Genomic DNA, 27,315 nt, shown 5'->3' with positions numbered 1-27,315 from the left:
ATTGGCTGAATTTAACACCGGATTTTTTTTTTAAATAGAAATTTTTTACATTTTGGGACAATATTGTCTGATAAAGAGTATATTTATATACATGTTTAAGCCAGAATGATTTGACACTTAAATACGACTTCACTATATGACTTTAACTCTTATCTTAAATAAAATTAATATGAATCAGCTTCAGTGGTGTTAAAAGTTCAAACATTTGTTACTTCAGTAGAAGTATAGATCCTGTAGTTTAAAAACACTCTGGTAAAAGTTGAAGCATCAAATAAAGATTTAGAAACATTAAACCGAAGCCAAGAGTAACGACTAACGTTTGATTTAAAAATGTAAGGAATAGAAAGTACAGATACTTGTGTGAAAATGTAATGAGTAGAAGTCAGAAGTAGGAAGAAAAATAAGTAATAGAGTAAAGTATAGATACCTAAAAAGCGTACTTAAGTACAGTAACAAAGTATTTGTATTTCGTAACTTGACACCTCTGATCAGCTTTATAGAACGTTATTCTAATTAGGCTACATATTAGCTTTAACCTGCAACAAAATGAAGACGATTGAAGAACCAGACGACAATCAGCAGCATTCTGACCCTGTCTGCAAACGACACTTAATGAAAAGGAAAAACCAATTAGCTTCTCTCTGCCTGTCGGTCGTTCCAATCATTATCAGAGACATTAAAAGACTGATGCACATCCTGAGCCAGCAAACACGTTCCTGTGTGACGTCGTTACTCCTGAACATCTGCATAAAAGCAGCTTTTATCTGATCAAGTATGTCTTTGTTTTTCTCCCAAGCAGAGAACAGAGTGAAGCTTCTCCTCGCAGCCAGCCTGGGCCTTTTAACCATTAATGAGAGACGCAGGCCAACTTTCTGATACGCTTCCACCTTGATTATGCACGATCACAGGGTGCGGACGCGTCTAAAGTGGCACCCCCTCCTGCGCTGCGCCCGTTTCAGAACACGGTTGCCATGGAAACTCTTTTAGTATAAGAGGCTGCCTGGTTTTATTTTGTGGCTGGGTGTGAGATGGATATTTGATTGAGGACATTGTGTGTCTGAAGAGCTTTTAACAGAAAAAAAGCTGCAGAGTTTAGCAGGAATGAGAACAGGACGGAGCTCCGGCTCTCTGGTCAGCTTCATGTTCATGAAGAACAGAAAAATGTGCAGATGTTGTGGAGTTAAACCTGTTCTCCATGCGGGGAACAACAGTTTCCATTAATAGCTTCCTTTTATGTTCACATGAAGCTTTCAGTGTTGGCTTACATAACGAGCGGCTGAACTGGGACGACGTTCTCTGCTGGACCAGATTCCTGCAGAAGGAGCGAATGATTAGCAAATGTTAAAACTCCACAATTCAACCGATTTCTTTCAACCGAGTTTTAAAGTTCGCTTTATTTAATTTTTTTTGCATCTGTTTGACTTTATATTCATTTTAGCCTTTGAGTCCTTGTGTTTGACTCTTGACTGCTGGATCTCAGGGTTTCCTGTTTAAAGGAAAAGTCCGCTGCAGGTACCAGATCTGCTCGGGGCCCCGTCCCTTCTTATGACTCCCTTGAAAAATATGCTTTTAATCTCAATGGGATTTTTTTTCCTGGTTTAATAAAGGGTTTTTTTTTTATGACGTCATCATATGGTAACTCCACTCGGACAAACTGTACTGCACCCATTTCATAAGGATCAAATCTCTTTTAGAGTCTCAACATATTATTCCATATATTTGCTATTATTTTACATTTTATCGCCAAACTAAAGTAGCAGAAAGTAGAAAACAATCATTAAAGTCTGGAAGGAGAGTCCTGCCTTCTAAGACAGACTAAGCTCTGCTTTTTAATAAGGAGACAAATAAAGTCTCAGTTTATTTTTAATCTTTTCATTAAGATCTGAGGGCAGGAAAGATGGAACATCATAATAAATGACATTTGTAGAGATTTTAGATGAATAAAACCGTTAATCTACTTGTAGAAAACTAACGGTTGTTGTTGATAGAAAGTTAAAAGTAGTGTAGCTTAACGTGGCTAACTGATCGAGCTAAAAGATGCTAACCTGTTAGCTACAGCTAGCCACAGCGCTACCCAGCTCTTTATATCAGGGTCTAACAGCTACTTTGTTCACCAGAAACTAATTGTTTTCAGTTTTGTTATCGATCAGGTAAAACTTCATGGGTCATTAGACACGCTAACGGACGCTGGGGGATGTTATTATCGTTGTCTGGGCAACCACAATGTTGCATCATGTGGCAACGTTCAGCCAATCATGTAGCCTTTACTTAGTGTCCTTTTCTTATTACAGTTATTGTGTTTTTCTTTCTCCTTGCATCTTTCTGGTTTTTGTGTCTCATATTTCTGTTCTTTCTCTTGGTAATATTTTCACATCTCCTAATTTTTTGTGTCTCAGTAAATCTCTGCTGTTCGTCTCTTGGGTATTTTTTTTTTTTGCCATTTCTTTCTGTTTGTAATGATCAGAAAGTCTTTCTGCGATCTTGTTTTCTTTTACTCTGTAACTTTCTGCCATTCAATCCTCTGTGATACTTTCTTTTCTGTCTTTTCTCTCTTTAGTTTAAATTGCTCCACTTTTTCATCCATTCTTTGGTATTTTAATTACTCCATCAGTTTAAATCATGCTTTCTTTCTTTCTTTCTTTCTTTCTTTCTTTCTTTCTTTCTTTCTTTCTTTCTTTCTTTCTTTCTTTCTTTCTTTCTTTCTTTCTTTCTTTCTTTCTTTCTTTCTTTCTTTCTTTCTTTCTTTCTTTTCCACTTTAACGAGAATCTCCTCTATTCTTAATCAAACGGCACGGATGGTCTTTGCATGCTCCTCATATGGAGAATGTTGAGGATTCCTCACTGAGTTTCTTTTTTGAGCACATATTGCTTCTGATGGAGAGATGGTGGATTTTTAGTTTGGTTTTGAAGTATCCAGCGTATTGGAGACACACCTAATATATAACATATGACAACTAATGCTTATAAGCTTTCTGATGGCATTTTAGCAAAAGGATTTTTACCAAAAACATAATTACTTTGCACAAATAAGGAATAGTTTTATTAACCATACATGTAAACAGAGTTTAATGGGGCCCCCAGGAACTTGGGACCCTAGGCAGCTGCCTGGGGCGCCAATTGTGAGTGTAGTGACAGCACAGGAGCAACGATTATAGGATGTGCAGAGACTGCGGGGAAAAATGAGGCTTTCTCTGGCTGTGCTGCAGGTGCAGCATCTGCTCCTCACGTGGGAATCACAACAGAACACATTAAGAGAAATCTGTCATCCTCTCGCTCAGACCTTGATTGCTCACAGTGGTCTTTAAAGCTGTGAGAAACGTAACCATGGTGACGAGCCCATGGAGGCTGTGAGGTGTTATTTTCTCCTGATGCATGTGCGTTTTGTGAGGGAGCGTGGGCGGTCAGTGGGGTCAGCCGCCACGCAGAGGCGGCGTGTGTCAGTGTGGAAATCTTCAGGTGGGATTCAGGATGTGAGTCTTAGTGGGTTTTTTATTAGGAGGCAAAAGCACTTTAAACCTCTCGGCTCAAACGCTTTACTCTAAACTGAGACTGATGTGAAGAGTCTCATGATTGGAGGACGCTTTGTTGATTTTAGCAGCTTATCTTTAACCCTTTAAAGCCCGATCCAAGAATAAAACTAAACAGAAAATAACTTTTTTTTTTTTGGTTTGAAGTCCTTATTTGGTCTTTTAACAAAATATGTAAAAAGAAAAAAAAAGAAATACATTTTTGATATTAATAATTTATTACTATGTGTAGTCTTCTGCCCTCTGTTATCAGGTGTATCTGATTATGTACAATAGGATTTTGAGCAAAGTTTTTACCATTAAATTATGCAAAAGGTGTCAGAAGCAAAACATTTCAGAAACCGTATGTATCAAATATGATACATTTGGCATTATAGGGTTAAATCTACAGCTTTCTGCTAATTAGACTCAGCTTCATTACATTATGTTATTGTGGTTTTCCTTTGACCACTATGGCTGCCTCCAAGGGTTTAGAAGATGCCGTTAGATGTTTTAAACTGTTCCTTACGGTGGCCGACAGGTGCAAATGCGAAGCAAAAGAGAAAACATGCAAACAAAAAAAAGACACGCTCACAAATTAAATGCGGCAAACAAAAAGCAAATAAAATGCAGCAAACAAAAAAGAAGACACCCCCGAATGAAATGCAGCAAACAAAAAGAGAGACGCAAACAAAAAAGAAGACACCCCCGAATGAAATGCAGCAAACAAAAAAGAAAACACCCCCGAATGAAATGCAGCAAACAAAAAGTGTTGAAAACGGAAGTGCTCCAGACCACTAGGGGGAGTCAAAGAAAATAGTATTCATTTCTATGGGACCAGATGCAAGATTCAGATGAAGATATTTGAAAGAAAGTAAAGGTACGTATTACTATATTTCTTTTTAGATACGCCGTCTTTTATAATATTACAGAATAACAGAATAATTTATGCGTAGCGGGATAGACTTTGTGTCAGTCATACCGTTGATAGATAGATAGATAGATAGATAGATAGATAGATAGATAGATAGATAGATAGATAGATAGTGAATTCGATTTACGCTTTTAACTTTCGTATTTTTATCTTTTTTTGATTGCTCTTATTTTTTCACAGTGACTCTGTGAAGTATTATCCTCTATAATGAGGTATTTTTCGGGGAGGTTCTGTGCTTTTTTGTGCTGTTTTTATCATGCTGCTCCCACCGGGACACGCTGCCTTTGTTTACTCCAGAGAACAGCTGATCGCTCTAATGCCGGCCAGCGTTTTAGCCAGACAGCTGAAATACCACCCGAACTCTGGAGGAAAACACGCCGTGGTTGCAGAGGAGGAAAACAACATTATCACTTTACTTGGATTTATCACTTTAATTGGACTTTTCACTTTATTTGGATTTAGTTTTTACATATGCATAGATATACGTACAGATATATATACAGAAGAGCTATATGTGTATATATATTTTATCTCTTTTTATTCTTATTTTTTATCTTTATTATATTGTATAGTTGGATGTGTGTATATATCATGTAAAACTGTAACTGGAGCGTGTAACAAAAGTAATTTCCCTCTGGGATTATTAAAGTATTTCTGATTCTGATTTACCTTTTTTAGGTGGCCATGTTTTGCTGTTTCTGTGGACAAAATCTAGGAACAATTCAAGTTTTCTGTTTTTCATGTGGGAAGAATGTGCAGATCTTGGCACAAGCTCAAGACACTGGTAAGCAGTGATGGCATAGTTACTTGTAAAAATTAACTTTAATCGATTACTTATTACTACTTGAAAAAGTAGATTAGTGATTACTTTTTTTGGAAATTCACTAAGTTACATTATTTATTTTTTTTCTCCACCACTTGTGAAAAGCTTGAACGTTGCAAATAATTAATTACAAGTTATTTAATTATAGTAATATCAAGTATGTATCTCCGCTTATAAGGTTGAACTGAACGGGAGATTAATGGTTACAACAGCACCCACACACACACACACAGTGCATCAGCAATATTACCTATGCTAAATAAAAATAATAAAAATAGATTAGACATATTAATGTTCTTTGTGTTACTGAAAAATATCAGCTCTTTTGATAATAATTAAGGTGATTTCTGTTTCAAACTTTTTATAGATTCAAGGATGGCCTTTCAACACTGAACTTCCAGAATGCTTTGGAGCAGCATGCTTCCATCTTCAGGCCATTTATGCGTGCAAGAGTGGAACAGCTGACATCCAAAATATTGGAGGAAATATTTGAGGTTCAGCTCAGTGAAAAGGGTAGCAGCAGACGACATGAGGAAACAAGAGTGCTAGGATTCTGGAGAGACCTTCTCCTTGACGCAGAAGGAGGACTTTAAGATTTATTGCTATATTCTGGTGTTATTGTAATATCTGATACATAAACTCATTGCTTCTTTTCTAGAACAAAAAATGGGTTTCTTTCTCCAGGACGTCCTGATGTTTGCCACCGGCTTGAACACACTACCTCCATCTTCAATTCTGCCACCACCAAAACTGATCTTTCAGGCCACTTCTCGTTTTCCTGTCAGTAGCACCTGCTCCAACACTATCAAAATACCAATGTCCAAGACGTATCATCAGTTTAAAGAAGACATGGACTTTGGGATTCAAAACTCCCCTGGGTTTGGGCTTTATTAAGGTCAAATGCAAAACAAAACAAAATGCTATCTATTTAACTTGTCAAACCTGTTCAGTTATGACACTGTTTACTGTTTGTGTGCGACCTTCAAATTTGGATTCTTGTTTGTTTATAAGTCCACCATGTTTTTCAGTTTAATATAGTTTTCGACACATGATTCCCAACTCTGTGGATGTGCTAGGCCACACTGTCTCTGGAGGTTCTCAAAATGTGCCTGAAGGTGTTCATCTCCACATTGAATGTTGTTAGTCTCTGTCACAAACTGTCCGAATGGCTCCTGGGAAACTAGGAAACCACAGTCTGTTCCACCAAACCTAGGAATAGAAGAAATACAGGAAACATTTAGTTATATTTACATTTCTTCACTAAACTGTTACTGCTCTGACTATTGTTATAACCTGTCTAAATGATTAATTGTATTTAAATTTACATTTTAGAAATTGTCATCTGAAATTGTTAGAATAAAAAGTGACATACTGTTAACACATTGTTCATTATTTTTGTTTTGGCAAATTATTTTTTAGAGTTCCCAAAGAGGTTTTAAATTAACCAGATGTTGAAGACAAAAACAACAAAAATTACCTGTGAGGTAGATGATACATCACATCTGGTTTACCAGATGGACAGCAAGATTGTTTAACAGGTCTTATGGTATGTTTATGCCACCTGTTCTTGCATTCATCAAGATCTCTCTGTAGCATATCCATGAAGACAAACCGCACAAGGCATGTGTGCTCATGACTTCCATTGAAGAGATGTCTTTCCTTCAAATCGTTCATGAGATCCATCCAGAACTGAGATCAACAATAAACCAAAATTATAAGATAATTATATCAGCAGAAAGTAATAGGACTAGTTTCTATGTCATGAAAATAGTTAAATATATGTTGACCTACAAAGTTAAATATAAAGTAAGCAGACATCAACTGTTATACTTTAAATGTTGAGCTTCTGATTCATCCATATCAAATGTTAAACTATAAAATTAAGTTGTATATAGCACAAAAACATAATGGTCATTAAGAGATATGCAAGTACTTCATTTCTTCTGACAAAGTAGAGGTAATCGAGTAAAATGTTGCATTAAAAATTTGAAATGTTTGCTTATCCAAGAAGACTACTAAATTTATTCACCTTTTCAAGGTCTACTACTTGGTATTTATACAAAAATTACAATAAACTGTTGACAAACTCACCTTTGTTTTCTGAAATATGACCCCCAGCTTTCGATGCGTTGGTTGGCTGTTGAGGAGCCATACATATGGCTGGCAACGCTCAAGCTTTTCACAAGTGGTGGAGAAAAATAAATAATGTAACTTAGTGAATTTCCAAAAAAAGTAATCACTAATCTACTTTTTCAAGTAGTAATAAGTAATCGATTATAGTTAATTTTTACAAGTAACTATGCCATCACTGCTTACCAGTGTCTTGAGCTTGTGCCAAGATCTGCACATTCTTCCCACATGAAAAACAGAAAACTTGAATTGTTCCTAGATTTTGTCCACAGAAACAGCAAAACATGGCCACCTAAAAAAGGTAAATCAGAATCAGAAATACTTTAATAATCCCAGAGGGAAATTACTTTTGTTACACGCTCCAGTTACAGTTTTACATGATATATACACACATCCAACTATACAATATAATAAAGATTTAAAAAAATAAGAATAAAAAGAGATAAAATATATATACACATATAGCTCTTCTGCATATATATCTGTACGTATATCTATGCATATGTAAAAACTAAATCCAAATAAAGTGAAAAGTCCAATTAAAGTGATAAATCCCAGTAAAGTGATAATGTTGTTTTCCTCCTCTGCAACCACGGCGTGTTTTCCTCCAGAGTTCGGGTGGTATTTCAGCTGTCTGGCTAAAACGCTGGCCGGCATTAGAGCGATCAGCTGTTCTCTGGAGTAAACAAAGGCAGCGTGTCCCGGTGGGAGCAGCATGATAAAAACAGCACAAAAAAGCACAGAACCTCCCCGAAAAATACCTCATTATAGAGGATAATACTTCACAGAGTCACTGTGAAAAAATAAGAGCAATCAAAAAAAGATAAAAATACGAAAGTTAAAAGCGTAAATCGAATTCACTATCTATCTATCTATCTATCTATCTATCTATCTATCTATCTATCTATCTATCTATCTATCTATCTATCTATCTATCTATCTATCTATCTATCTATCTATCTATCTATCTATCTATCTATCTATCTATCTATCTATCTATCTATCTATCTATCAACGGTATGACTGACACAAAGTCTATCACGCTACCCATAAATTATTCTGTTATTCTGTAATATTATAAAAGACGGCGTATCTAAAAAGAAATATAGTAATACGTACCTTTACTTTCTTTCAAATATCTTTCTCTGAATCTTGCATCTGGTCCCATAGAAATGAATACTATTTTCTTTGACTCCCCCTAGTGGTCTGGAGCACTTCCGTTTTCAACACTTTTTGTTTGCGGCATTTCATTCGGGGGTGTTTTCTTTTTTGTTTGCTGCATTTCATTCGGGGGTGTCTTCTTTTTTGTTTGCGTCTCTCTTTTTATTTGCTGCATTTCATTCGGGGGTGTCTTCTTTTTTGTTTGCTGCATTTTATTTGCTTTTTGTTTGCCGCATTTAATTTGTGAGCGTGTCTTTTTTTTTGTTTGCATGTTTTCTCTTTTGCTGCGCATTTGCACCTGTCGGCCACCGTAGTTCCTTGATGACAGCAGCACCAAACAAACAGCAGAGATGTTTCTTATGGGGGAATTTCCAACGATACCGAACCAACGGATTAATGGGGGAGTTCTAGATAACCGCGCCTATTTCTGCTCTGATCTATACCTTGATTTGTTGAAGGTATAGAGCTAAAAGCATGCTTAGCGTGAGGGATTGCTGAAGAGTCAATGAGTTGAAGGTCTAATACTGACACCCAACGACATCATGTGGTAGAATTATTAGTGAAAAGCTTTGAACTGCTTAAAATAAAAGTAAATAAAATTTTAAACCAACATTTTGAATGAGTATATCATTGCAATATTATGTACTTTATTGTTTTTGAAGTTTATTTAAACATATGATGATATCAGGATTAGACTGGTAATCTGTTAGCCTGGGTGCCATTCCGAACTTAGTCCCGCCCACAACGTTTGAGGTCGGGAAGTTCGGTCTGGCATTGCTCAACAGTAGCGCGAGTATGCTAGCACAATATCTGGCGGGCCAATCAAATTGTCAGGGCGGGCTTTATACGATGATGGACAGATGATCAACAGTAACGTAATCAACCACGTCACCAAAGCGCGCTTGGGTGACAACAACAATGGCTGCCGCTGGAGAGTTGAGGTGAGTAGATTCTGCTATTAGGTCTGTTCTAGAAGATATCGACAGCAAATTAATTTTAAAAGAGGAACAGAGAAACGCGATCAAGGCTCATCTTCTGATTCTAGGCGTGCAACTGCACGCTTTGATTTTTGTTGACAACAACTATGCGTGGCTTAACATACGTCACGCACTCCGTTGCTCTTATTGGTTGTAGGTCTATCCAATTGAGTGCAGAGGCATTTTTTTTCCTGGTTCGTTCGAAACACGCCCCATAATCACAGCTCTATGGAGCAGCATCAGACTCATTCTGACTAGAATTGAGTAGGACTACGTCAGGCTAGTAATCTGTGGTTTGCCCTCCTTTAATCATAGTGGCTCCAACATTTCCTCTCCAGCCGAAGCTCCTACCTGTGACAGTAAATAACTGAAGGAGCTGAAGCAGTAATCCAATGTTAACTCCCTAAATGATGCATGCAGTATATATAACCCTTCCTTGTGACGGTTGGCAGATGGTTTCATTTTCTATTTCTTAACTTTAAACTTTAAAATCCTTGCAACAAACTAAATTATAATGAAACTAAAATGCTTTCTTTAAACCAAACTATGATGTTTCTCTTATATTTGTTATGTTGGAATATTTTGCAAAAATGTGTTGCAGTGCAAGATGGGGTTTTGCATCTAAAGGCTAACGTTTCCCATCGTACGTTCACCGGATCTGACTGAGGGAGATGCTCACTGTTGTCCATGATTTTCTTCACTTTATGAAGAATTCTTCTGTGTGATGTCATCGCCAGAGGTCATTACGTCCATAAGTGGGCCAGTGTAGATGGAAAAATGCCAGGGCCGAAAATAGTCCCTAGTCCGAGCCTGCGTGATATATATATATTGTGTATCGCGATGTAGCCCAAATATATCGTAATATTAGATTTTCTGCATATCGCCCAGCCCTACTCTAAGGCAGAAGGAAGTTCCTTTGCTCTGATGATAAGGAAGTCTACTTTCAGCCCGACATAAACTATTTAAATTTTTTTCTCTGGTTTCCTTTAGAATCTGAACTTTTATGCTGCAGCAAACCTGCAGCCAGCAGAAGAGAAATCCCCATAAATCAGAGGCTCTCTGGTCTGACTGGATGCAGTTTACAGTCAGACGATCTCTGACAGGATGGAACAAAGATTTGAACACCAGTCAGCGATGTTCAGGATAACAGCAGATCCCCATCCTGATTCAACGGCTGAATCCGTCACTCAGAGCTGAACTCATCCACCAATCAGCTTCTTGCATCCAGACAAACAGAAATGGAGCAAAGACAGTAAGTGAATCCATCTAGGAAGGAAGTTTACTACAGCAGATCGATCTGGCATTGATTTCTGAGCCAAGAGGCGAATCAGGACCCAGGAAATCCCTCATTCTGCAGTTTAATTGACTTGTAACCAACGTTTGAGGAGAAAAAACATTTAAAATCTTTCAGATATTATAGAAAGTTTGGATTTGCGGTTTTGATGCATTCAACAAACAGGAAGGAAGTCTGTTTCTCACGTTTTTGCCCTGCAGAAATAACTGCTGTTCATCTTAATAAACAGCAGCTTGTAGTCTATTAACACCCAGAAGGCAAATTAGGAAACAATCAGAGAGAGCAGGATTCAGAAAACAGGCTCCTTCTGGTTCCTTTACCTGAACCATGGGTGGCTCTGCTCAGCCGAAACCAAAAGACAATCCTCTGATCTGATTATCTGTTTTAGTTTAATGAAAATAACACATATTTTTCTCACATGAAAAAGGAAATGCTTCTTGCTTCAAAGTCATGATCTTAAACATGCATGAGGAAGGTTGTTTTTCCAGGCATCCAGCTTTGTTTCTTCCCAACTAACCGGAAAAGAAAAAGGATTTTTTTTTTCTGTGAGGTGAGATTACAGCAAAATGAAAAACAAAGATAAAGTCAAAAGGATTATGATCGTTTGGATCCAAACATCCTGCGAAGTGAAAAATAAACATATTTTCTCAACAAATGAAACTGATGGGAGCAGCAGGTTTCCTGTTTTTAGAGCCCTCCCTCCACCTCCCATCCCTGCTCTCTTCCAGGAATGAAACCCTCATTAGAGCTGCCATGTATTTAGTCAACATCACAACAGTGTGTGTGATCAAACATGACTGCCAGCGAGAGATGAAACAGGCCTCATCAGGAGATGCAGAGACGGACAAACAGGCCTGGGGATGGAGCAGAGATCTGAGCAGGTGACGGCTGTCGGAGCTCATCATCTCTCCCATTATTCAAGCCCACAAAAGGCCAAGAGGGAGCCTGCAGGACTGTAAACCATGAGGAGAGATATTCCAAACATTACTGGAATATCTACCAAGATAGGCTCACTGATAGGATGGTTGGAAGAAAGAACCAAAGCTAAAGGCAAACTGCAGCATCATTATCATCATCATGAGGATAATTTCAGCTTCACCATTAGTTTTGGTTTTAAACCAAACTGAAAATAAAGTTTCGACTCGACGCAAAATTCATCAATTGGAGCAAAACAACCCGAACCCTTCAACCGAATCATTGACATTGAATTTTAAGAAAATAAATAGAAATAAAACTAAAATCTTAGAGGTTAAGAAGCCAGGAGGAGGTAAAATTATCACCTTTAAAAGGCTAAACTGATGAGGAGATAAGAGGCGGAGTCAAAATCCTAAAACAGCAGACCCACAGCATGACCCCCCCCTCCACCAAACCTTACCCTAGACCAGGAGTCTTCAATGTTTTCCAGGCCAAGGACCCCTAACTAAGATGGAGCGGGGACCCCTAATTATATATATGGAATGAAATAAATTAAAATTAAAATAAGTCACATATGAGCAAAGCTGCCGCTGATCCATCTGGATTATAAAACAGGAGCTAAATATAATATTTATGACAATGAATGTTTGTTGGTCTTTAAACTGCTGCACTAAAACAGATTCTCCCTGCACTGAACTAAAACTTAATCCACTGACTGTTTACTGTCATTAAAGTGAATTTGATAAGAAAAAAAGACTGATTCATTTAGTTCAGGTAAAATATGAATGAGTTCATTTATTTAGTTTTCAGAGTTCATCTTTAGTTTTAAACATATTTAGAGTCAGTGGCGGCGGTGCATCTGGTCCCTAGACCTTCAATGGCCCCCCCCATCAACTTAATCTACTTCTTATACCTGGACTACATTTGCAACGAGGGCTCTGAAGGAGTTAATATCATCAGTTTTACATTTTAATAACAGAAACCACCAATAGTATTCAAATATGAAATGTAACGAGCGCAGATATAACAGAGGAAGATGAGTGTGAGGATGAATACAGAGATCAATTAAACTAGAAACCCAATTAAGACAGCAGCAATCCTCTACTCTATAACCACAGCTCCTCCATGGAGCCGTTCAGATTCAATATGCATCTAATTACCAGATAAAATAGAACATAAAGCATGAAAATAAAATATATCCCACCCAGCAGAGATGCTCATTATTTATAAACTACTTTATGAACTAAAGTGAATCTAAAATGCTGATTGTCATTAGCTTAAACTGGCTGGAATCATTTTGCTCTAACTGACCAATCAGAGGGCAGGAAATGCTGACATAGGGGCGGGGCCTGTAGTTGACCCTCTGGGGCAAATCTGAAATCTGATTGGTTGAAGAAAACGTTCCTCAGTAATATTGTTCAGGTAACATCAGCAGCTCTGCTGATTCTGGGCAGATTAGATTGACATAGCAACACACAGGCTGAAATCTGATTGGACAAAAAATTAAGTAACCAGATAAATATTATGGAAGCAGCGCAGCCAAGAAAAATGCTACAAAGTTAAGGAACCCCAAAACTGACACTCTGACCATTAAAAATCCAGGCAGACGTAATTTTTCTGAAAATATTTGTGATGTTTGTGAAAATGGATGCATGGATCTGCATTGGGTTTATGTAATATGTTTTATTAAAGGTCCTTAGAACTGCACCCCATCCCCCGTAATTGACATTTATACGCTATTTTTGCACGCCACATATCACTTTACTTGGATTTATCAAGTTTTACATATGCATGTATATATATATATATATATATATATATATATATATATATATATATATATATATATATATATATATATATATATATATATATACAGAAGATCTGTATGTGTATATACACTCACCGGCCACTTTATTGGACCCCCTTTTGCCTTCAGAACTGCCTCAATTCTTGGTGGCATAGATTCAACAAGGTGCTGGAAGCATTCCTCAGGGAGTTTGGTCCATATTGACATGATGGCATCACACAGTTGCCGCAGATTTGTCGGCTGCACATCCATGATGCGAATCTCCCGTTCCACCACATCCCAAAGATGCTCTATTGGATTGAGATCTGGTGACTGTGGAGGCCATTTGAGTACAGTGAACTCATTGTCATGTTCAAGAAACCAGTCTGAGATGATTCCAGCTTTATGACATGGCGCATTATCCTGCTGAAAGTAGCCATCAGAAGTTGGGTACATTGTGGTCATAAAGGGATGGACATGGTCAGCAACAATACTCAGGTAGGCTGTGGCGTTGCAACGATGCTCAATTGGTACCAAGGGGCCCAAAGAGTGCCAAGAAAATATTCCCCACACCATGACACCACCACCACCAGCCTGAACCGTTGATACAAGGCAGGATGGATCCATGCTTTCATGTTGTAGACGCCAAATTCTGACCCTACCATCCGAATGTCGCAGCAGAAATCCAGACTCATCAGACCAGGCAACGTTTTTCCAATCTTCTATTGTCTAATTTCGATGAGCTTGTGCAAACTGTAGCCTCAGTTCCTGTTCTTAGCTGAAAGGAGTGGCACCCGGTGTGGTCTTCTGCTGCTGTAGCCCATCTGCCTCAAAGTTCCACGTACTGTGCGTTCAGAGATGCTCTTCTGCCCACCTTGGTTGTAACGGCTGGTTATTTGAGTCACTGTTGCCCTTCTATCAGCTCCAACCAGTCTGGCCATTCTCCTCTGACCTCTGGCATCAACAAGGCATTTCCGCCCACAGAACTGCCGCTCACTGGATGTTTTTTCTTTTTCGGACCATTCTCTGTAAACCCTAGAGATGGTTGTGTGTGAAAATCCCAGTAGATCAGCAGTTTCTGAAATACTCAGACCAGCCCTTCTGGCACCAACAATCATGCCACGTTCAAAGTCACTCAAATCACCTTTCTTCCCCATACTGATGCTCGCTTTGAACTGCAGGAGATTGTCTTGACCATGTCTACATGCCTAAATGCACTGAGTTGCCGCCATGTGATTGGCTGCTTAGAAATTAAGTGTTAACGAGCAGTTGGACAGGTGTACCTAATAAAGTGGCCGGTGAGTGTATTTTATCTTTTTTATTTCTATTTTTATCTTTATTATCTTAACAAAATCCACAGTTCGGTTCGGTATATGTTGATTGTTACCCTGAAATCCCATAAAAATTAATGAAATTAATGAAAAATAAAAAATAAAAATTAATGGATTGTAATTATTTTAAATGATTCGCGGAAACCATGGATCATTTCCGTATGTTTTGCTGCTTTGAATTTAATCATCTGGCGCATGCCCTCTACCATCTCCAAGGAACTCAGAGCGGAGCGGACGGGAGCCACAGTGGAGGCTGTAGGCTTTGCTTTGAGCAGCCGGTCTGGAGCGCAGCGGGGCGGGGCGCTGACGGAGTATGAGGGATTTTGGGGTTAGCCTGACATGTTGGTCATGTTGCTGTTAGCATAAACAAAACGTGTTGCACACTGTTGCACTTTTATCCACAGCTTTCTTCCCGCCGTCATCGTAGGTCACTCTAAATGCAAAGTGGTCCCATACAGCAGACCTATAAAGTGCTGCTGGCGCGTCTTCCAACTCCTGTTCTTTCCCACTCGCCATACCCACACAATTCTCCACAACAACTGATTTTTTTCTGCTACACCCGGCTACGCTGCTTCGCTTCTTCTTCTTCTTGTTTACTACTGGTGGTTGGCTTTGGTCGCAGTACCGCCACCTTCTGCTCTGGAGTGTAAACGCTTCGCCTATGAGAAAAAGGAGCAGCGCATGAACCGAACGAAACACACGTGAACCGAACCGAGACAGTCGAACCGAACGGTTCGGATGGTTTCCATAAACCGTTCCATCCCTAATGTTTATACAGGTGCTGGTCATAAAATTAGAATATCATGAAAAAGTAGATTGATTTCAGTAATTCCATTTAAAAAGTGAAACTTGTATATTATATTCATACATTACATACAAACTCATATATTTCAGATGTTTATTTTGTTTAATTTTGATGATTACAAATGACAACAAATGAAAATCTCAAATTCATCATATCAGAAAATTAGAATATTGTGAAAAGGTTCAAAATTGATGGCCCCTGGTGCCACACTCTAATCAGCTAATTAACTCAAACCACCTGCAAAAGCCTTTAAATGGTCTTTCAGTCTAGTTCTATAGGCTACACAATCATGGGGAAGACTGCTGACTTGACAGTTGTCCAAAAGACGACCATCGACACCTCGCACAAGGAGGGCAAGACACAAAAGGTCATCGCTAAAGAGGCTGGCTGTTCACAGAGCTCAGTGTCCAAGCACATTAATAGAGAGGCGAAGGGAAGGAAAAGATGTGGTCGAAAAAAGTGTACAAGCAAGAGAGATAACCGCACCCTGGAGAGGATTGTGAAACAAAACCCCTTCAAAAATGTGGGGGAGATTCACAAAGAGTGGACTGCAGCTGGAGTGAGTGCTTCAAGAACCACCACACACAGACGTATGAAAGACATGGGTTTCTGCTGTCGCATTCCTTGTGTCAAGCCACTCTTGAACCACAGACAGCGTCAGAAGCGTCTTGCCTGGGCTAAAGAGAAACAGGACTGGACTGCTGGTGAGTGGTCCAAAGTCATGTTCTCTGATGAAAGTAAATTTTGCATTTCCTTTGGAAATCAAGGTCCCAGAGTCTGGAGGAAAAGAAGAGAGGCACTTCATCCACGTTGCTTGAAGTCCAGTGTAAAGTTTCCACAGTCAGTGATGGTTTGGGGTGCCATGTCATCTGCTGGTGTTGGTCCATTGTGTTTTCTGAGGTCCAGGGTCAACGCAGCCACATACCAGGAAGTTTTAGAGCACTTCATGCTTCCTGCAGCTGACCAACTTTTTGGAGATGCAGATTTCATTTTCCAACAGGACTTGGCACCTGCACACAGTGCCAAAGCTACCAGTACCTGGTTGAAGGACCATGGTATCCCTGTTCTTAATTGGCCAGCAAACTCTCCTGACCTTAACCCCATAGAAAATCTATGGGGTATTGTGAAGAAGAAGATGCAATACACCAGACCCAACAATTCAGAAGAGCTAAAAGCCACTATTAGAGCAACCTGGGCTATCATAACACCTGAGCAGTGCCACAGACTGATCGACTCCATGCCACGCCGCATTGCTGCAGTAATACAGGCCAAAGGAGGCCCAACTAAATACTGAGTGCTGTACATGCTCATACTTTTCATGTTCATACTTTTCAGTTGGCCAACATTTCTATAAATCCTTTGTTTTTATTGGTCTTCAGTAATATTCTAATTTTCTGATATGATGAATTTGAGATTTTCATTTGTTGTCATTTGTAATCATCAAAATTAAACAAAATAAACATCTGAAATATATGAGTTTGTATGTAATGTATGAATATAATATACAAGTTTCACTTTTTAAATGGAATTACTGAAATCAATCTACTTTTTCATGATATTCTAATTTTATGACCAGCACCTGTATATATATAAAACTGTAACTGGAGCATGTAGCAAAAGTAATTTCCCTCTGGGATTATTAAAGTATTTCTGATTTTTCTGATTAAATGTTGTGCATTTAAGGTGTAGAGGGGGGGGGTCCAAAAACACTGTGTTGTCCCGGCCCTAGCAAAGCTGTCAGCTGGCCTGCTACCATGAGAGAACAGGATGGGTTTAACTCGGAGCTTTAGAATAAGACAAACCGCCTCCCCATGGCGGAGTAAACAATGCTAAGTCAACGTCGGCCAGTTCCTGCTCAGCTTCCTGACGCCTCACAGGTGACACGAGTTCATTAAGTATCAGATAAACTGGTCCCAGTTTAAACCTTCACACCTGTCTTGGTCTGTAGGAGCTCCAAACCTGCCACCTCTGCTCCATCTCATTCACTGAGAGCAGCCTGTGGGGGAGCATCTCTCCAGCAAAGCTTCTCCCATCAGGCTGCAGATACCTGGATCACAGGTGACTCTGTCCTCCAATCAGCAAAGCAAGCAAGAAGAAACTTGCCTTCATTATCAGTAAAGCATTATTCCCCGTCTTATTTCACCAGGTGAGCCTCCTCTCCTTTCCTCCTCATCCTGGATGCAGAGTCTGACTCCAGAGGGATGAATTAATGAGTTTCTCATCTGCTTCCATTTGTTATCTCATTATACTGCAGCACAGAAAGCTAAATGCTAAACAATACACAACAGACTTTAGTGTCTGGTTAATCAAGAAGTTCTCGCCTTCACCACCAAGGACATCGTTTTCCAGCAGGAGACTGAGGGTTGAATTGCATAAAATTGACCCTAAAGAAAATGTTCTCCTAACAGCTGGATGCTGGAATACATCGGGTAAAAGTGAAAAAAAGAGTTATTCCACCTTTCTGATTCCTGATCCTCCACGGACGGGTTGGTCGTTGGATCGCCAACTTGAAGAGGGAGGATTTGCCATCGAACTTCTGGCCAGAGAAAAAACCCGTAATATGTAGCCAACATTTGGAAGAAGAATGTTTTCAAGATGACTTGGATAATAGCGCGTTGTGACAAACACCAGATACAGCACTGGGACTTGATCAACAGCCGATACCGCACCGTGACGTCACTAACCAGTAGGTGGCAGTAGTGTTCTTTGACAAACATGGATGCCTCCAGTAATAATGTTGAGTTCCAGGCTTAAAACTATCCTTTATCTCTTTCTCTTATCTCTTTATCTCTATAGTTCTGCTGCTATAGGCTTAGACTGCTGGAGGACATAGGGACCCCTTTTTCATCATTCTGCTTCATTCTATCTCTATTCTCCCACTCTGCAGAATCTGTTAGTTCAATCTCTAACATTCTGCTCTCTCTGCTTTTTCTCATAGTAGCTTCATCTGGTCTGTTTCTGTTTGGCTGTGACTCCATCCTGGAGAGAAATATCAGCTGTGCTGCTGCCATCAACACCTTTGTTTCTAGATGTTGGAGCTTGGTCTGTTTTCCAGTGTAGTCCTGTTTCTCTGACTGTGACTAACTGGATGTGCTCTCTTCATCCTCTGACATGGGAGCTGGCTCGGAGCTCGTCTGCCTGGCTGTGTGTTTCCTGGACGGGGCCGCCTGTGGAGCTGGTTGACAGTTGCCTTTTGTATCTATGCTTCTTTTTCTATGTCTGCTTCTGTCTCCTTGAACCCCAGTGGGCCTCAGCAGATGGCCGCTCACACTGAGCCTGGTTCTGCTGGAGGTTTCTTCCTGTTCAAAGGGAGTTTTTCCTCTCCACTGTCGCTACAAGCATGCTTAGTGTGAGGGATTGCTGAAGAGTCAATGAGTCGATGCAATCAGCTGGTTTTCCTTAGATAGAAAACTTTGAATCAATCTGACTGGATGATCTGGTGAACTGGAAAGTGACCTGAGATGACATGATGTGAATTGGAGCTATAGAAATAAACTGAATAGAACTGACTGAACACAAGTTTGCAAAGATTTATTCTATTTAAGGTCTATTTTCCTCCAAAAAGTTTTCATCTTCCCATATAAGGAGGTGATATTTTACTCTGGATTCTGACAGAAACACAGAGAGGCTGTAGCTGAGGGCAGCAGCCATTAGGAACCCGTTTCTAGCAGCGTCTCTTAAAGCAGCACTTCCTCTAAATGGGAATTTTCTGGAGGGACCAGAACCAGTAAAAAGGAAGAGCTTAACAGCAGCAGTCCTCTCTTGGCTTCAGATCAGATTCCCAACAGGAGGGACGCATCAGAAGCTTTCAGCCAATCACTGGAAACGTCTCAAATCCAATTTACACTCATAGCTTTCTGCCTTCCACTGCTTCACGTTGCCAGGAGCAAATCATTCATTATGGCGCCGTGTTCCACCACCCTGACTCCTCCTCTCCTCCATCACATGCTAAGCCTGTCTGCTGCATGGAGGCCAAAGGTCGACACGGACACCTCCACCTGATGGATACGAGTCCAGAGCCTGGAGCCTCTTAGGAAATCATTTCCTTATTCCATGGTGATGTCATTGCAGTGAGCTGCTGTATGAGGAAGATCCCCCCACAGATACCAGCCAAGCCCTTCAGAGGGCTGTGGAGTCATCCTCATGCTCCCCACAGAGCGTCCAGAAGAGCCCAGAAGGTCCAGAATATTCCCTGCTTCAGATTAAAATCTACTTCGATCATTACTTGAACCGCATTCCTATATCTGGGATCCATCAGGATTTAGTTTCTCCTCATTTCCAGGATCGACAACAGCAGCTGATTTCAGCAGCAGATGAACAAACCCGGGATTTGTTCTGTTTTGTTGGTTAAAATGGCGCCAACACTCAGAGTCCACAAAAGAAAAAAAAAACTGTAAACAACAAACAACAGTAAACATGGAAACATTTCGGTGTTTGATGGGAAATGGATAGATATAAATCCTGGAAGGAAACCTGTTAGAGACTGCAGGGGCAGCAGGAGAGCCACCATAGGACCAATAGATTGAATGTGTTAGAATGGCCTAGTCAAAGTCTAGTTTCCAAAATCCAATCTGACTGAACTACAGCTGAGAAAAACAAAGCTGACTCCAGTTTTTATTTCAGGGAGTTGTGTGGGGGTGGGTTTTGGGGGGCTATAAATGCATGCCACACTTTTCAGTTTTTCTTTGTAAAATCATGCATCATTTCTCCTTTATTTCTCCATTTTCTCCCCTTTTTTCAAACAAAATCCCAAATTTTAACGGGACACATGGAAACATTTAAGGGGTGTGGATTTTTTTTTTTTTATACCGCATTTATTCAGTTTTAATTGTTTTTTTGACAAAACGGCTCCATCAGACAGTTTGTTTCCCTTCATCGACCAACCCTGGTTTCCACAAACCTTCTCCTGATTCAGTGATTCTTTACTGAACAAAATCCTGAGAACCAGAAAATTAAAAGTTTCTTTACAAATTCTGCTTCACTGTTTCTGCAGTTAGAAGCTTGAAAAACACCACAACCTTCTGACTGAGCTTTACGTCTGTAATTCCACGTGGGAATAAACTGACAATTTATTCCCTCGCCTGTCATTTCACCGACAGTCACCAAGAAGAAGAAATGACAAAAGCTACTGGAGCAAAACCATCAGATACAAACTGACAGCAGCTCGGATCCGGAGCCGGAAACTTGGGAAATCTTTCTATCTGGAATCAGAAAACGACTCGACTCACTAAACAGAAACTCAATAGAATGAAGTGCGGTCCAAGTCAGACTATCAGAAGTAAGGATAAACTTTACTCTACGGCAACCAAAACAAACTCACTGCAGCCATCGATGCTCAGCTGTTTGATCTGATCTCTAATCAGGATCAGATTTACCAGCTTCAAGGAAAACCTCCACATCACACGTTTGAAGTAAACGAGTCCCGTTAAGTTGGGTCTGTGTCCCGCAGAGCCGCTGATTCAGACACATTAGAGCCTCAGGTTGTCCCTACCGCCGGAAGCTTACGGGTTAAAGTAATCATTTAATCCATCAGATGTGATTCTCCCACAAAATCTGTTGATGGATTGGAAGATGAGGGTGATGGCACGGCGACCTTCCAAGCAAAAAAACCTTAGAGCTCCTCCTCAAACATGAATGGTGACCATGTTGATGGAGGCACACAGAAAGCTGCTCAGCGATCATAAAGAAGCACTTTGGTTCTCTGATCTTCAGCAAGGAGGAGTTCAATCAGTTTCAACACAAAATGAGTGGAAATGACTTAAAAACTAGGGATGCACGATATAATCGGCCCCCTATCGGTATCGGCCTTAAAACTGAATATCGGACATCGGCCACCCCACCGATATTTAACCCGATATTTGATCAGCTTCTGAGTTTCTAAAGTCTAAAAAAAAAATAAAAAAAACTACTTCTTCTTTTTCCTCAAAAACTTCTTTTTTACAGACTTAAAAACTTCTAAAGACGAGGGAAAAAATATTGATCCATTAAAATATCCCAATATCTTCATATGCTGATATATTGCCATTTAAAAACACCATATCAATCTCTTTTACTAATGAAATATTGCTATATGTCATCGTTATGCTACGAAATCCCCCGAAAATTCACCAAATGTTGCCATATTTTTATATGTTGATATATTGACGCGGTATCGATCTATTTTACTAACAAAATCTCACAAGAATTTGCAAAATATCACGAGAGTTTGTAACAGAACGATGAAATTTCACCAGATTTTGAAAGTAAAATAGATCGATACCGCATTTTTAAAAATCTATTTGATATCAGCATATGAAAATATATTTGAGTATATTATTTTTCAAAGTGTCAGAAATGGATAACAAAACTGCTATTTTCAATGACTACTTATTTTTGTCCAGCTTTAACATCGGTATCGATATCGGTTATCGGCTACATGAGTTTTAAAATATCGGATATCGGCCAAAATCCCAATATCGTGCATCCCTAATAAAAACATTATTTTTTACATTGCCAGATGACCTTTTTACCTATATTCTCTATCTTTAAATTATTCAACCAGGGGTATGAATAATTTTGAGCTAAACTGTTACTTTTAAAGGTGATTAAAGCGGACGCTTCTATTCATCATTTTACCAGTATTGCCTCTAATCAAATAGAAATAACATATATACTCCAATCAGCTGAAACATCTCTGCACCCTAAATGCACAAAGCAGCGTTGTTGCAGATCCTTCCACCAAGTAGCTGTTAGAGTTTATAACCAAACAAACTATAAATATTCATATCTCTGTTGGTTTTTTCATGCAGACATGTTTGCTGACTTCACCCTGTTCAGTTTACTGCTTTGTTCTCAGCATCAGAATCAGTTTATTGCCAAGTAGGTTTCAACTTACAAGGAATTTGACTTGGTGTTGATGGTGCAGACAAATTAGATAGATATACAGAATATAGAATCTATAGCTAAATACAATATAAAACATACAATATACTATAATAGACCAGAGGTCAGTGATTAGTGGAGCGCGGTCCGGATCCGGACCCACCTGCTCGATAATTCGGACCCAACCTGATTTAAAACATTTATAAATTACTGCATGTTGGCGACAACAGTGTCTAATTTCACTTGCGCCTCTTCTCCTGTTAATACGGTAAAGCCCTGGGGAGCGTCCGGCTCCAGGCTGCACGTGATCCAAATGAGCCAATGAGCTGTCAGTCTGGGTTGCTGCTGCTGCTACTTTTAGACACAGCAGGCAAACCTGTGGCAAGCCGGGCGATGGGAAAGAAGGAGAAGACCATGAGAAAAAGAGAGCAGAGAAAGTGTGGACTGCTGGAAGAACTGCGGTGAACTGGTGAAAGAAAAGTGAAATGGCGTGCTCAAAGATGACCCTGCACATTTAGAGGATGTTTGGCTCAACCTGCTGCTGTGAAGCAGGATTCTCCACCATGAACAGAATCAACAATAAATCTGGATCCAGGCTCAAAATGAGCTCCTTGATATGTGCTTGAGAATGGCTTAGTCTCTGGTTAAACCCAGGTTTAAAGCCTTGCAGGGCAGCCTAAAGCCCACTGCCAACATTAACACAGAAAAAAGGAAGAAAATTAACAGTTCAGGTGTTCTATAAAATATGGGCATCAGGAAATTGTCTATAAACCAAACTGAACGATTGTTGTTCTCTACTTCAAAAAACACTTAAAATGGGAAAAAAATTCATTTTTTAATATATATATATATATATATATATATATATATATATAAATTCAATGTATAATATGGATGTATAAACCCCTTATTTTATTTCAGTATTAAACTCTATTGAAAGTGACAGATTAATTAATAAAAAATGTCTTCGGACCTTTATTGGTTGATGATTTTCTTTATTCAGACCCTGCTGATCTTTAATTGGTTACCCCCGCTATATACAATAAATATGATATAGCTATATACTATATAGAGAATAGGCTGTGTGTTCATGTAAAGCAGGAGGTCTGAAGATGCTACGTTGGTGTAGCTTATGGGTCCTGAAGGAATTGTGCTGTTTTTATCAGCTGATAAATGTATTATATTTAATCCTTTGTTGCAAATCTTCCTTTATTGCACACGTCTCTTATTCTGTTATTGTTTTTATTTTGTCCACTTTTTGTCCATCAGCATATAAGCTTTGGTTTCCTTTCACTTCCTATAAGGACACAGGATTTTTCTCTGCTGAAGGATAATAAATCATAGATCGTTTTCATTATGATGTCAAACACGGTCAAAGCAGAATACAGGTGCTGGTCATAAAATTAGAATATCATGAAAAAGTAGATTGATTTCAGTAATTCCATTTAAAAAGTGAAACTTGTATATTATATTCATACATTACATACAAACTCATATATTTCAGATGTTTATTTTGTTTAATTTTGATGATTACAAATGACAACAAATGAAAATCTCAAATTCATCATATCAGAAAATTAGAATATTGTGAAAAGGTTCAAAATTGATGGCCCCTGGTGCCACACTCTAATCAGCTAATTAACTCAAACCACCTGCAAAAGCCTTTAAATGGTCTTTCAGTCTAGTTCTATAGGCTACACAATCATGGGGAAGACTGCTGACTTGACAGTTGTCCAAAAGACGACCATCGACACCTTGCACAAGGAGGGCAAGACACAAAAGGTCATCGCTAAAGAGGCTGGCTGTTCACAGAGCTCAGTGTCCAAGCACATTAATAGAGAGGTGAAGGGAAGGAAAAGATGTGGTCGAAAAAAGTGTACAAGCAAGAGAGATAACCGCACCCTGGAGAGGATTGTGAAACAAAACCCATTCAAAAATGTGGGGGAGATTCACAAAGAGTGGACTGCAGCTGGAGTGAGTGCTTCAAGAACCACCACACACAGACGTATGAAAGACATGGGTTTCTGCTGTCGCATTCCTTGTGTCAAGCCACTCTTGAACCACAGACAGCGTCAGAAGCGTCTTGCCTGGGCTAAAGAGAAACAGGACTGGACTGCTGGTGAGTGGTCCAAAGTCATGTTCTCTGATGAAAGTAAATTTTGCATTTCCTTTGGAAATCAAGGTCCCAGAGTCTGGAGGAAAAGAAGAGAGGCACTTCATCCACGTTGCTTGAAGTCCAGTGTAAAGTTTCCACAGTCAGTGATGGTTTGGGGTGCCATGTCATCTGCTGGTGTTGGTCCATTGTGTTTTCTGAGGTCCAGGGTCAACGCAGCCACATACCAGGAAGTTTTAGAGCACTCCATGCTTCCTGCAGCTGACCAACTTTTTGGAGATGCAGATTTCATTTTCCAACAGGACTTGGCACCTGCACACAGTGCCAAAGCTACCAGTACCTGGTTGAAGGACCATGGTATCCCTGTTCTTAATTGGCCAGCAAACTCTCCTGACCTTAACCCCATAGAAAATCTATGGGGTATTGTGAAGAAGAAGATGCAATACACCAGACCCAACAATTCAGAAGAGCTAAAAGCCACTATTAGAGCAACCTGGGCTATCATAACACCTGAGCAGTGCCACAGACTGATCGACTCCATGCCACGCCGCATTGCTGCAGTAATACAGGCCAAAGGAGGCCCAACTAAATACTGAGTGCTGTACATGCTCATACTTTTCATGTTCATACTTTTCAGTTGGCCAACATTTCTATAAATCCTTTGTTTTTATTGGTCTTCAGTAATATTCTAATTTTCTGATATGATGAATTTGAGATTTTCATTTGTTGTCATTTGTAATCATCAAAATTAAACAAAATAAACATCTGAAATATATGAGTTTGTATGTAATGTATGAATATAATATACAAGTTTCACTTTTTAAATGGAATTACTGAAATCAATCTACTTTTTCATGATATTCTAATTTTATGACCAGCACCTGTAAGCAGGGTTTCTTTTTCTATTTCTAATTTTCTATTTTCTAATCTAACCTTTTTTCAATGAAGTGGTGATCTATACCCTGATACCCAGAGGTGTTTTTTAGTGAGTGCACGATCATAGTGAACGAATTAGACCTCTGGATGCAATCTTTACTTGAACTGTTCATAAAGGGATGAGATTTGCAGAAATATTCCTCCTCTGCTGTCATCTGCTGCTTTGGCTGCAAAGACTTTAAAAATTTGAGGTGGAGGTGAAGATTTGATGATGATGCTGTGATATTTAAGGTAATTGGAGATGAAGATGAGCAACATCTGGTCTGAGAATCAGTTCAGATTTGAAACTAACAGAGGAGAAGGTATGAGGTTCATAATTCAGCAGAGAAGCTCCTTTCAACAGATTCATTCATCAACTCCTCTTCCTCAGCACTAATTAAATGACTGAGTTCATCTTCCTCCTCCACAGCTCCTTCTTCACCTTTAATTCACCTAAAGTGAATTAACAGCAGACAGTCCCTCAGGTTTATCCTAAATCCCTTCAAACAGGAACCAAGCAGGACAGAAACATTACATCACTGCTGCCTTCTGGAAGCTGCGACGTTTGAAATGTGGAGAATCAAAGCAGCTGCGATCAAATCGCCTGAGATGTTGGAGAAGGACTGCGGCTCACCTGGGTTGAAATGCGAGCTAAGGGCGCAGCCGGGGAGGAGCAGCGCAGAGCACACCGCCGCCAGGAGCAACAGCATCTTCCAGCCGGAGGAAGCAGCAAACACTGCGGGGCTCAGAGGGCAGGAAACCGGGAGATCAGGGCTTCATTTCTGCTGTGGATCCGCAGTGACTCCGCAGGACGTCGCTTCATCTCTCCCCTCCCCTGGATCGGTCCCTCTCTGTTCCTCCTCCCAGGAACTCGCTTAGGTTCTCCTCCTGAAGATGGATCCTGGTTGACAGCAGCTCCTCCAAGCTTCACCTGGAAGTTCTCACACCGACCCGCAGGGGACGATCACGTGACAGCCGGGAAAGCGAAGAAATGATGCAAAAGTTAAAAGAAAAGCGGGATCTGAGCGCGAGCCGCTGGCGCTGTCCGAGGTGCTGACAGACACAGCGCCATCTTGCTCCGTAATGCGCCCGAATGAGATTTTCTGGAGCCTTTCAGTGTCTGCAGGGCGGGGGGGCGGGGGGGTCCGAGCATCCTCAGCTGACTGAAATATTCAGCACACAGAGGAGAAAAGGTGGAGATACTATTTTTAATGCTGCACAGAGATGTGTTCAGGCTCCAACCTGCAGGTTGGAAAAAATCAGCTTCATCTTCATCAGGAAGTCTGAGTTTCCTCCTGCTTTACTGCAGATGGAGTCTTTTTATTCCATCAATTAATGAGAAATCATGTTTATCAGGATAAAAGACAGACAGTAGGATAAACTGGCTATAATCCTGCTGTCCATACATGCTGGAGAGAGCCCCCTCCCCCACTTGGTAACATCCATCCTCTGCCATTCCCTCCCCCTGCCTCCCACTGCCTCCCATCCCTTCAGACTGGAGTCTTGGCATCGAATCGATTCAACTTTTCTTTGTGCATATTACAGGCTTATCATGGTGTCTGATTGTTCTTCAGCAGAGATGTCACACGCTCATGCTAATCCAGCATTACTCAGCTCCTCCAGTGTCTCTCTGCACTGCTTCCTTTAGCTCGGTGTTATGTAATGCATCATTTATTATTAAAAGACGTGATTTTTCTTAGCCGTGCCAAGAATACCAACAGAGCGACAGCTGAAAGAAACAAACAGCAGCAAGCAGGAGTC

The 27,315-nt window shown here is 39.9% G+C and overlaps 1 protein-coding gene and 2 long non-coding RNA genes across 5 annotated transcripts in view; 1 reads left to right on the top strand and 2 right to left on the bottom strand.

The window, feature by feature from the left end:
* aatkb (apoptosis-associated tyrosine kinase b) overlaps window positions 1-26,654 on the bottom strand; it is a 95,356-nt gene extending 68,702 nt beyond the window's left edge. The window contains exon 1 of the mRNA XM_038285362.1: window positions 26,189-26,654. Coding sequence (XP_038141290.1) covers window positions 26,189-26,264 — 76 coding nt within the window. The 5' untranslated portion in view covers window positions 26,265-26,654. The remainder of the gene's footprint in view (window positions 1-26,188) is intronic.
* LOC119783732 lies at window positions 4,364-5,705 on the top strand. 3 transcript variants are annotated; one of them, XR_005280847.1, is made up of 3 exons: window positions 4,364-4,386; window positions 5,119-5,224; window positions 5,631-5,705. It is a non-coding gene; the product is annotated as an uncharacterized LOC119783732 (long non-coding RNA). The 3 variants fall into 3 exon arrangements; XR_005280848.1 differs by lacking the exon at window positions 4,364-4,386 and adding an exon at window positions 4,794-4,956; XR_005280846.1 differs by lacking the exon at window positions 4,364-4,386 and having other exon boundaries at window positions 4,993-5,224.
* LOC119783742 lies at window positions 7,355-8,634 on the bottom strand. The gene is made up of 3 exons (XR_005280849.1): window positions 8,513-8,634; window positions 7,580-7,685; window positions 7,355-7,438 (listed from the first exon to the last, which is right to left on the bottom strand). It is a non-coding gene; the product is annotated as an uncharacterized LOC119783742 (long non-coding RNA).
* Window positions 26,655-27,315: the final 661 nt, after the last annotated feature.

This window comes from Cyprinodon tularosa, unplaced genomic scaffold (assembly GCF_016077235.1).
Source record: "Cyprinodon tularosa strain WSP-4 unplaced genomic scaffold, ASM1607723v1 ctg1052, whole genome shotgun sequence".
Classification (NCBI taxonomy): domain Eukaryota; kingdom Metazoa; phylum Chordata; class Actinopteri; order Cyprinodontiformes; family Cyprinodontidae; genus Cyprinodon; species Cyprinodon tularosa.
The sequence above is the reverse complement of the archived record's forward strand: the minus strand, read 5'-3'. Positions and strand labels throughout refer to the sequence as shown.